Genomic DNA, 12,561 nt, shown 5'->3' with positions numbered 1-12,561 from the left:
GCACGAGCTAGTCTTATGTTGATATGTAGCCTAGGCCTAGCCTAATGACTAATTAGTGGGCTAACCGCTGATAAATGGTTTGTGGAACTTGTTGGAACTGTCATGTAAGCCTATATAGGCCTACTTTAATCGTTCTCGTACAAACCTATTCAAAGTGCCTGTTTTTTTCAGTTTCAATTTAATTACCTGTGTTATTAGGTTGACATTGTCTTTTTTAAAATGTATACAGGCAACTATTGGAGTGCTATGATACCCAGATATGTCCTTGCATGATGCTTGAAATTTCCATTCACCCACAAAGCTGTTTTTATACTGTACTGTTGCATATCTAGTTCCTTACACATTTATTGAAAGTGCCTGGTTTGTGGTTGATTGGCTTGTTGTATTGCATTAGCGCTATATATTTTGTTTGTGCTATTGATGTGTGTGCATGTTTGGGGGGGGGGGGGGGGGGGGGGTTTAGTGGCCCACTCCGCCCCTGCAGTGAAGATACTGACAGGAAATGTGGGACAGAGAGATGGGATGGGATCAGGAAATGACCGGGGTCGGAGTTGAACCAGGATTCCCGTGGACAGTATAAGTATATATACTCTTTTGATCCCGTGAGGGAAATTTGGTCTCTGCATTCATCCCAATCTATGAATTAGTGAAACACAGTGAACACACAGTGAGGTGAAGCACACACTAATCCCGGCGCAGTGAGCTGCCTGCAACAACAGGGGAGCAGTGAGTGGTTAGGGGCCTTGCTCAAGAGCACTTCAGCTGTGCCTACTGGTTGGGGTTCGAACCGGCAACCCTCCGGTTACAAGTCCAGAGTGCTAACCAGTAGGCCACGGCTGCCACATGCAGGTCCACGTGCCTGGTACGGGTGCCATAGCCAATAGTGCCGTAGCACCCCTCTCCTTTTTTTGTAAACCCAGCCAGAGATCTGTAAACACAGCCTGTTGCTACATGCGTGGACACACACCCTGCTTCTGTTGTTGTGGTTATTATTGTTATTATTTTTTACCTTCTTATTGCCTTTCTTTGTTTTCTTCTTCTTGCCCTTCTCTTTGTCCACGGCAAGTTTAAGATTCTTCAGTTCTTGCCTCATCAGCTCATCCACCTGTTCATTGTGACCAAGAGAAACATGAGGCGTCAGCTGCCGATGCGATTGGCTAAAGTGGCTAAATTGGATGCACGTATGTGAGTCATCAATAGCAATTATTGTGATCTGTTTCCCCCATGTTGTCTTTATTCTCAAATACAATATCAATTTTCTTTATGAGACTTCAACTGACAGACTCCATGGCTGAGCTTCTGTGCTGCTGACCCAAGTGCTCTGGCTTCAGAATCTCACCTGTACTCCAGCTCTCTCTCCCCTCTCTTCCTCTCACCTGAACTTTGAACTCTGACCTCCAGCTCTCTCTCCCCTCACTGCCTCTCACCTGAACTTTGAACTCTGACCTCCAGCTCCCTCTCACCTGAACTCTGAACACCTCCAGCTCTCTCTCTCCTCGCTCACTCTCACCTGAACTCTGACCTCCTCCTCCACCTCCAGCCTCTTCTCCTCGCGTACCAGCTGAGCATCGAAGCGCTGCGGGAAGTTCTGCCTCTCATCACGCTCCTGCCAAACCTCTGCAACGCAACGCAGAACAGACCAGATGTGAGAGAACTGTGACAGAGAGACAGAGAGAAAAGGAGGGAGGGAGAAAGAGAGAGAGAGAGGGAGGAACAGGGAGAGAGAGAGAGGGATGGAGGGAGGGAGGGAGAGATAGAGAAAGAGAGTGAGAGGGAGGGAGGGGGAAAGAGAAAGAGAAAGAGAGAGAGGGAGAGATAATGAAAGAGAGAGAGAGAGAGAGAGGGAGAAAGAGAAAAAGAGAGGGAGGAGAGAGAGGAAGGGAGGTCGGGAGGGGGAAAGAGAAAAAATGAGAGAGAGGGAGAGAGAGAGAAAGAGAGAGAGAGAGGGAGAGAGAGAGAGAGAGAGAGAGAAAGAGAGAGGGGGGGAGAGATAGTGAAAGGGAGAGAGAGAGGGGGGGTAGTGAAAGAGAGAGAGAGAAAGAGAGAGAGGGGGGATAGTAAAAGACAGAGAGAAAGAGAGAGGGGGGGGCTATAATGAGGCTGAACTGCAGCTCTTAGGGAGAGAGGGAGACAGATGGAGGTCAAAAGTGAGAGACGGAGGAAGCCATCGTGTCGGTGGGTCCCCGTCGGGCTCTGCGGTGCGGGACACCAGGCTGCACTGGACTCGTGCGTCCTGTGGGAAGTGCAGGTGGACCACAGCGGGTGAGAACGGCACAGCTCATTGTCCTCCGTGCTGCGCTCCCAGGCGCCACATCCTGGGCCGGAAAAACCACTTCCTCCCACGGGCCAAACCACTTCCTCCCGCGGGCCAAACCACTTCCTCCCGCGACCCTGGCGCCGTGCCAGCCAGATAAGGGTCGACTGGGGATGCCTAGACCACAGGGTTTCCACAGCAACCACCAAGTAAACGTCCTTTACTCCCTCAGAGTTTACCTGACCGTCCGTTTTTTTTCAGCCAGATAAGGCTCGACTGGGGATGTCTGGACCACAGAGTCTCCACATCAACCACAAAGTAAACGTTTTTTACTCCCACTCCTCTCAGAGACTACCTTATGCACAAAACACAGAGTACAGCCACAAACTCCACAGGGTGATAAAGATCATGATTTCACAGGCAAGACTTAACTTAACAAGTTCCAGACTGCGGGCTAACTTCATCATCTGTTGGACTCAGGGGGTTGTTTATGAGACAGACGCTACATAAACACTACTGGAGTAACGTCAACAACAGCAAAACCCATGACTGACAACTCCATCGCACAGATCTGTCAAGTTCAGATAGAGGTCAAAGGGCACTGGTTTAAAACATGCTCTGTGGCACCCAGGAAAATTGTCCGGCTTTGAAATGAGACCCTGTGCCTTGGGGTCAAAGGTCAAACTGTTCTCTAAGAGATTTTCTTTTAAAAGCTCACCCTACAAACATCCCTCAGGCTATGCGATACGTCTAATTACCTTCTCCTTTAATGGGAGCGTTTGCACTCCTCAAACTGTTTGTTTAGAGAAGGCATCCGTACTCGGCCTCTGCAAACAATAGTCTGAGGCTCTGGAGCAGACCAGAAAAAACAGGATCAGTTTTCTGGGCTTTATTTTATTGGCATGAATGAAATCCAGACGCCGTCAAAAATGGCAGAGAAAAAAAAGTCGGTACGAGCTGAGGGGGAAACCCCCCCAAATGCCACAGCAGAGGACGAACCCCAAGGCTACGCGATTGTGCTATAATTCTGCTGGCTATTTGACAAGCGCATGTCAGTGCAGCGAGTTCACATGCGGGGACCACACACGCGCTGGGACAAGCGGATCGTGTTGTGGGCAGAAATGTTTTGCGCTGTTTGCCACCTGGGGTGAGCGAGCCAGGCTCCTCAGATCTCCAGTGTGGTAAAGGACGCTTCCGCTGCCAAAACTCGCAGAGGCGTCCGGCATCCGACTCCTTGTCCACTACACGTTAAGAGTGTACACTTTAGATGGACTCCGGCCTTTCCTACGTCCTAACTTCCTGTCTGTTCTGGGAATGGTCCTTCTGTTGTTGTCCCCAGTCGGAGCTGCTATGGTCACAGGAAGAACAAGTGCTTCCTACTGCACACTCTTCCGGGCAGGAAATTGAAGATTAAAATGGTGGCAGGCATTCAAGCGGAGCTCTTTGACGTGGGCATGCTGGAGGAGGAGAGCTGGTGCTTTGCACCGCGACTCTCCGCTGGAAATGGAGGGAGTGGGAAAGCCCCCACACCAGAGCAGACAAATCACCATAACAACAAGTCAGGTCTGAAGACATAAGCAGCCTCATTACCAACGTACCTACAGTACAAGCACACACACACACACCCCTCTCTCTCACATGCAGGAACACACACACACACACACCCCTTTCTCTCACATGCAGGAACACACACACACACACACACACACACACCCCTCTCTCTCACACGCAAGAACACACACACACACACACACACACACACACACACCTCTCTCTCTCACATGCAGGAACACACACACACACACACCCCTCTCTCTCACACGCAGGAACACACACACACACACACACACCTCTCTCTCACACGCAAGAACACACACACACACAAACACACACACACACCCTTCTCTCTCTCTCTGTTGCTCTTTCTTTCTGTCTTGCTTTCATTCTCTCTCTCTCTCTCTCTCTCTCTATCTTTCTATCGCTCTCTTTCTTTCATTCTCTCCCCCTCTCTCTCTTGGGATGTTTCTAGTCCTGATTTGATTGTGGATAAATATGAGTGTCACCTTTCTGCCTCATTACTTCTAAATAAACCCAACACATAATCATTTGCCAATTACCGGCACCTGACCAAACAAAATCTGGGAGCCCTGAGTCCAAAACCTGGGAGACATTTTCTTTTCATTGTGTCTGTCACACACTGGACATCTCACATGAATTCTTGTTTTCTCAGACTTCAAGGCCCCTGTGTAAATCACAGCCATAAGCAGCACTGGTCAAATGGTCACAAAATGGCTGAAAGACAAATGGAATCATTGCTACATTATGGTGGCATGAAACACCGAACAGGAAACAAGACAGCAGTTTCTATTTTCAATGATACGCCTCAAGTAGAGAGAGTCCATGAACAGATTGGCTTAAAAAAAACCCAACAACATTAATCTACAAACCTCTTTAACATATTTATAACTTCTCATGTGGTATTTTTACAATACTCTCAATATACTCCCTTCATATTTTAAAAGGGGACACCGGGAATAATTACCCCGTTTTAACTCAATTAATCTCGCTGCATGACAACAAGCCTGGATTCCATTCACTAGAAGGAAGCTTGATCCATATCACTGAAGCTTTGATGCTGTAAAAGTCACTTCGCTGAGGTCTTACGCCTGTTCATGATCAAACTGTCCTGTTTATCATCCTCCTCTAATTCTTCCAGAATGTAACCTTGAGGCCCTAAGCAATGCCACTTGACATGTTGGGGCTGGAAGCATCAGAACGAAAGAAAGAGAGAAGGTCTGACTGGGCATATAATTACTTCCTGCAAACTTCCAGCTGCACTGCTGCCCAGTCTGTGTGTGTGTGTGTGTGTGTGTGTGTGTGTGTGTGTGTGTGTGTGTGTGAGTGTGAGAGAGGGAGAGAGAGTATGTGTGCTTTTCTTTCGTCCCTGTAGTCTATTCTGCCTTATGCGCTCTTTCACACACTGTGTGTGTGTGTGTGTGTGTGTGTGTGTGTGTGTGTGTGTGTGTGTGTGTGGACATGTGATGCAGCTCAAACTGGACGCTCAGTTAGGAGGCTTTGGGAACGAGCTACCAGGTAGCTTTGTGTTTGCCTGTCCCATTGTGATGGAGAGGAAGCTGGGCAGTGGTGCCTGGACGCACACACACACACACACACACACACACACACACACACACACACACACACACACACACACACACACACACACACACACACACACACAGCTGCACAGCTAATGGCCCTTGTGAATGAATCAGTGGTACACACACACACACACACACACACACACACACACACACAGCTGCACAGCTAATGGCCCTTGTGAATGAATCAGTGGTGTACACACACACACACAGAGGAGCTTTCAGCTCAGAAAAACGACAACTGTAGACAAAACGGCATTCTCTGTCTGAGTGGCCTGACAATTCAACAATGAAATGAAATAACATCCATTAACTTCTCTGTATAAAGAAAAGCACAGTTATTTAAACATCATAATCAACCAAAATGTAACTATATCAACCCTTGTTCATCATTAACACCATATTCACACACATGCAACATTAACTTCTAATTGCACATGTAATGTGGATATAGAGTTGCTATAATGTTCAAAAATGTTAAAAGACGTTTAATCCCCTAGAGGTGTGCAACAAGCAGTGCGGCAGTTGCCATTTGTGTACAAAGGTCAATTTTACACTTCAAGAAGCTTCACTTAGTGTTGTTGTTTTTTTTCTCGTCAGAGAAACAGCGGGTGTGAATTGAAACATCAAGCAGCCAGGTTGGTGAATGTGAAACAGGCATTAGTACTCTTCAGTGGGACACCATGAAGAGAGTTTTTTGTACATCTGTATCTGTTGAGAGCACCTCCTCTCATAACACTTTCAATAACCCAACACTTCTAACATGCACTCACCACGAGAGCACTCCTCTCCTAACACCTCCAATAACCCAACACTCCCAATAACCCAACACACTTAACATGCACTCAACACCTCCTCTCCTAACACTTTTAATAACCCAACACCTCCAATAACCCAATTCACCTAACATGCACTCACCACGAGAGCACTCGTCTCCTAACACTTCCAACAACCCAACACACTTAACATGCACTCAAAACCTCCTCTCCTAACACTTCTAATAACCCAAAACTTCCAATAACCCAACACTTCCAATAACCCAACACACCTAACACACACTTCCCTTTCCTCTCTCCTCTACCTTCTTCCTCCTCTACCCCCATCTTCCTCCTCTACCCCCATCTCCTTCGACTACACCATCTCCTAGTACCTCACCTTCAGCATTCTCATCCTCTGGCATTTACCTAGGTCTCCTCTGGTAGTAGTATTAATTGTTGAAGTATTGATTGTTACCTAAGGTCTCCTCTGGTAGTAGTATTTATTGTTGAAGTATTGATTGTTACCTAAGGTCTCCTCTGGTAGTAGTATTAATTGTTGAAGTATTGATTGTTACCTAAGGTCTCCTCTGGTAGTAGTATTTATTGTTGAAGTATTGATTGTTACCTAAGGTCTCCTCTGGTAGTAGTATTTATTGTTGAAGTGTTACCTAAGGTCTCCTCTGGCAGTAGTATCTAAGGACTTCTCTGCAAGGTGGTTTCAGTGTTATTCCTCATTGCTGTAAGTCACGTTGTATAAAAGTCTGTGCTTAAATGTAAATGTAAATGTAGAGAAAATCTGAGTCTCATTAACACATGCTGACCCTCCTCCATCTCTCCAGGGACCCCCCCCCCCCCCCCACACACACACCATCTCTCCAGGGACCGAACCCCCACCCCACAGACACACACACCCACACACACACACACACACACACGCACACACACCATCTCTCCAGGGACTGAACCCCCCACCCCACAAATACACAAACAAACAAACACAAACACACACACACACACACACACACACACACACACACACACACACACACACACACACACACACACACATTGTCTCTCCAGGGACTGACCCCCGTATACACCAGGTAATGTGGGCCAGATAAGCTGACCCGACACAAGTACAGGGTCACCACCTCCTCCCCTCCGATGGACTGAAGCTCCGACCTGCTGAAAGCTCTAGAAGATGGATGATCTGATTCTTCCAAGTCAAAAACAACTCTTCTCTCACAGCATGTGTGTACACACACACACACACACACACAAATGCTGCACAGACTCGCGTGCACACGCAGAAGCTTTCATGAGGGGAAACAGAGAATTAATGAGCTGTTTACGTGGATGATTATGGAGAAATAGTTTGAATTCCAAAGAGACTAAGGTTACTTCATTTCCCATATTCACAGTCTGTGACTTTCTTAGTCAACCATCAAATGGTATCACTTAGCAGTGGAGTAATATGTAGCAAATAGCAAAGTGATTATGCATCTCTGCAGTCGATGATATTTCCAAGATGGTAAACTCTGTCTATTTTAGTACACTCACTGTAAACTCCTATGGCTATGATCAGTCATAGGCAACATTCCAAAACATTCCTGGCAAAAGAACAGTATACTTTTTTTCAAGTAAATAAAACATCTCAAAATAGATATTTATGAAAAGAAAAATGTCAATACTTGACATTTGACAGTTGGCGTTCTACCCTGTAATGGGAGATGTTACAGGTGAGAGTAAGACACATGGCATTGTATGAAATTATGGATCACTAGATCATCTGCTGTGAAGAAGATCCAGAGCCATTTACATACATCTTGACCTGTTCTGTCAGACCTTTTTTTGTGAAAAATCAAAGCCTTTTTACACCCTGTGTACTGTATCTAACTATCTTCCGTGCAGTGTGAAGGCACAGTGTCCTGAAATCCACTTTCCAAAGATCCAGAAAGATCAATTTCTGTTCATTGCTTGCCCTCTGAGTTCACCGTGCCTCCTCAAAGACTCTGTGTTGTTAAACACAGAGGTGGAGACGTGGCTGGACTCCAGTTTAAATATTAGTCTCGGTGGGCCTCTGAGACCCAGAAGCACACAGCACAGCAGGCCTGACTCCCCTTCAGCACGTCTAGTGAGGAGCACAGCAGGCCTAACTCCCCTTCAGCACGTCTAGTGAGGAGCACAGCAGGAGGAGAGCGTTCCAGCCAACATGGCGTTTGATGTGTTTATACTGACGGGATAAGCTGTCAGGCCGTGGATCACAACTGAGTTATTGTAGACACCTGAAACTGAGGCATGTCCCCACAGGCACGAACTGTACTAACTTATCAGGACACAATGGTGTCAAAACCAGAGAAGATATCTAGAACTTTCCAAAAACAGTATTTACAACATTCGTATACATACACAGTTTGTACTGCACGTATAGTATTGCACAGTACATTAGTGTCCTTTCAGAGTGGGACATGTATCACATATCATGGTGCAAAATGAAACCTTTCATTTAAAAATGTAATACATTACGTAATAGCTGTTTGTAACCTCCAAGAACAAAATTCTCTGGTCAAAGCCAAAAAGCTTTTGCACAATAACGATTAACGAAGCAAGTGGTAACCGAGTGGGCAGATAACAGATATGACAAATGGAAAACAGACAACCTTGTCAGACCAACGCGGTCATCTGTTTTGAGGCAGTAGTTAGGCTGTAGTTAATCACTGTGAACACAGAGGTGCCATTCACCTCTGGGTCTAATGAGAGGGGTGAGGCGTCCAGAACAGCCCGAGGGAGCGAGAGCCTCCAGATGGACTGCCCTTGACCCCAGCTCTTTACAGCTTTCCAGACACCATCGTCCACACAGACAAACTTCAGTTTGTCTGACCCACCACAGCTTGCAGGCCGTGTATAACAGGCCGGCTACACCAGGCACCGTGTATAACAGGCCGGCTACACCAGGCACCGTGTATAACAGGCCGGCTACATCAGGCACCGTGTATATCATGGCAGCTACATCAGGCACCGTATATAACATGCCAGCTACATCAGGCACCGTGTATAACATGCCAGCTCCATCAGGCACCGTGTATAACAGTAACAGGCCGGCTACATCAGGCACCGAAACGCTCCCTTCACAGAGCTGACTGAACACTTCAGTAATGTTTCGCCTGCCTATAAGGTGTCTGAAGTGGATTCTAATACCATCGTCCACACAGACAAAACTTCAGTCTGTCTGACCCAGCACAGCTTGCAGGCTGCGTTGCGTCGGAGGTGTCTGAAACGGATTCTGACAGAGTGTGAGCCAGTAAACAGAAGTAAATGTTTAATATTGACTTATTCTGCACTCTGGGTCTCACCTCGGAACATCTTGGTTCCCTGCAGCACAGTGGGAAGGAAGTTGCTTGGCGTCATTTTCCAGCCCTTTTCTGCCTCCTGAGAGAAAGACAAACAAAGTGTGCTTTATTTCAATATACTGTACGTATTCTGCCACAACAGGATCTGCCTTTTATTTCAGTGCAAATGTCTGCTGTTTTATAAGTAAATATTTTGTCCCATGTAACTTCAAAGAGATTCTGGAAAATAACACACAAAAAAAGGTTAAATGAACACATTCAGATCATTTTATGAAAAATATTTTCATTCGACTTTGCATGAATTTGTTGACTCTCTGTAGTCTTTTTCTTGCAGACCTCTTGCAGACCTCTTGAAGTCTTGCTTCAGAGTAATTTCAAATTGATCTTAGAGGACTTCCAAAAGCACTCTATGAATGAAACGTGTTGTTATTTCTATCAATGGTGTGAATCCACAGTAGGAGAGCTGAGACGTGGCACTCAGTGTGGGTAATTGATGCTTTCCTTCCTTCCAGTCAGGGAAACCACATTAAAATCCGATCACTTTTAAAACCAAAAACACACTCCTGGATGTTTTGGTTTGACTGTCATATATTGTGAGAGCGTATGTGGGAAAGGGCAGGGTGTGTTTTCAGTAGAAACCAACCAAATCTGCTGTGACATGCTATAGAAGCCATGTTGCTTTTAAGCACATTTACCATGAGTCTTAATAGCTCCCTGGTGAGAGAAAGCCCATACTAAAAATACGCAGAGGTAAGTGTCAGGATAATATAGCAAAGTGATGGATGGTGTTTCTCATGGCGAGAGGCAGAGTGTTTCCTTCAGGATCTTTCAGCTACTAACAGGGCACTCAGAATCGTGCACTCAATAAAGTGTGAAAGTCTTTACGTTTTAATTCCATACACATTTCTATGTGAGGGAGATAGTACCATAACTGTTTGCTTTCTTTGCACTGAGAGATTCTTTAATCTCCCCAAAACCCTGGCCTGTCTATTTGCAACTCCTCCAAATGATTATCTGCATTATTCCTGCTTGATAGCGGCTGGAAAGGGACCAATGCAGTCATCGAACAATGGAAAGAACTGAAGGACTTCCCTGAGGTCCCCCTTTGAGATTCCCCCTTTTGTTTGCAATGTTGCACACACTGCAGATAGTGTAATAAGATGAACAAAGCTCCTATTCTCCGGGCTGCATCGCACTGTCTCTCCCTGCACACTTTCCGAGGCCTTTCTTTTTTGTTTGTCGTGTTGCGACCGGCAGCAGCCGTGAGAGCAGGCATTTGAGACGGGGCAGAAGCTCTGCCGTTGACTCCACTGTTACAGTCTGTGCAGTCTTGTCTGTACTTGTTTAGAGTAATGCCCTATACTTACGCCTAGATTCAGCACGTCACAACGACAGAGAGGCACACTGTCGGTCTCAGTGCAGACACAAATGTTTACTTTGAACTTGGTTGGTCAGCTCAAAAAAGGGCACACAAGCTATTTTTCCAAGCCGATAAAGGTCAGCCAAAGTATTGTTCCAGAACTTCTCCATTATTACGGGGAACGGTTGAATCATGTTGGACTGGAATCTGAAATATTTTCAGAGATGGAGCATTTTACTGAGGTAATCAGCCCTGCCTATAAAAAAACAATGATTTCAGAGAATGTCAGGGGACATTTTATTGGGTTAAACTATGCTTGCCACATTATTCATTGAATTTAACTTGCTCTTCGAAAATAACTCATTGGTCCAATTTCATTCTTAAGTACAGTATGTTGCATAATAATTATGCACATATGCACTAATATATTATGTATAAATGTATGTGCTGCATTCAGAAAGCCCCCAGTTCACGACGATGCGCGTTGGGGCTCTGTTACCAGCGGACAATACATTATCCCTTACTTTATGCTTAGACTGCAGGTGTAGAGTCAGTTTTAGACATCCAGCTGTTTGTTGTGCAGTGAGTGATCAAGGAGATCTAGTGGCTGTCGTTCCTAAGAGCTTCCATATGCAGGTCCACCTGAGCGCGGTGGAAACGGCGCGCAGTGACCTTTCACTGACGACGAGATGGAAAGAATGTGCAGCCCGTTGAAGGCCAGACTCTCTCCGTACACGCTCGTGATATTGGATTTAATCGACTCGATATTGGGTTTAACAACTTACCTCGGCTTCCCCCGCATTCTTTTTCTTCTCCTTCGCTTTGCCCTTCTTCTCTTTTTTCTTTTCTTTCTTCTCGTTTCCAGACTTCTCCTTCTTTCCCTTCACATTTTTCTTCTTCTCCTTCTCCGCCTCTTTGGCAGCCAACTCGGCAGCGACCTTCCCGAAAAAACAGAATGTTTTCTTCATCAAAACAGCGTTCTCGGAAGCTATAAATTTATAAGTGATGAAATGCGCTTGCGAAACCCTTTTTTGAGGATTTGTTGCGTTGTTAAATTGCTGTTGGAACCTTAACACCTTTCCAGCCGCTCTTTTCATATCACAAGGTGTTGTCTCGTCTTCAGAGGCTAGGAAAGTATCCCACCTGCTCAGGTGTCTTCTGTGCGAATATCCCGGCTGACCCCCCGTCCTCTACGCTGGGGAAGTCTGGGAACTTGCCAGTCGCATCTCTGCAATCACAACCACATGCGTCAAGTAAGGCGCACGCGAAGACAGACAAAGGAGGGAATGAGAGAATGAATGAGCTGTAAACGCCAGCACACAAGCGCATCAGTCATGTTTAAGGAGCAGATCAGAGGGGGCTCGGTTGGACTGGTCTGCCCGTGTGCCTTGTTAATGATGGCTTAGGGTTCGGAGGGGGTGGTTGTGCTGAATGTGTTTCTAAGGGTAGCTGCGTGGCTTGTCCAGTCACAGCTCATTTGGAGGTTTCAACTTTGCCCTTGTTAATCAGGAGCAGATCTGACCGTCTGCCATAACCTCCTGACTGCCAGGGGTGTCACGCTAATGAGAGAACTAAGGCAAGACCAAAGAAAGATTTTTCTGTCATCTCTCTCTCTCTTTCTCCCTCTCTCCTTCTCTGATGTGTGTGTCTGTGTGTGTGTCAGTGTGTCTGTGCATGT

At 46.2% G+C, this 12,561-nt stretch overlaps 1 protein-coding gene across 1 annotated transcript in view; it reads right to left on the bottom strand.

Annotated features, from left to right (window-relative positions):
- iqca1 (IQ motif containing with AAA domain 1) overlaps positions 1–12,561 on the bottom strand; it is a 43,080-nt gene that overhangs the window by 20,456 nt on the left and 10,063 nt on the right. Inside the window, exons 7-11 of the mRNA XM_042080352.1 lie at positions 12,027–12,111; positions 11,669–11,821; positions 9,527–9,602; positions 1,511–1,617; positions 1,010–1,105 (exon numbers count right to left, since the gene is read on the bottom strand). Of these exons, the coding sequence (XP_041936286.1) occupies positions 1,010–1,105; positions 1,511–1,617; positions 9,527–9,602; positions 11,669–11,821; positions 12,027–12,111 (517 nt within the window). The remainder of the gene's footprint in view (positions 1–1,009; positions 1,106–1,510; positions 1,618–9,526; positions 9,603–11,668; positions 11,822–12,026; positions 12,112–12,561) is intronic.

Source organism: Alosa sapidissima, chromosome 23, assembly GCF_018492685.1.
Source record: "Alosa sapidissima isolate fAloSap1 chromosome 23, fAloSap1.pri, whole genome shotgun sequence".
Taxonomy (NCBI): Eukaryota; Metazoa; Chordata; class Actinopteri; order Clupeiformes; family Clupeidae; genus Alosa; species Alosa sapidissima.
Note: the sequence above shows the minus strand (reverse complement) of the source record. Positions and strands in the feature narration are given on the sequence as shown.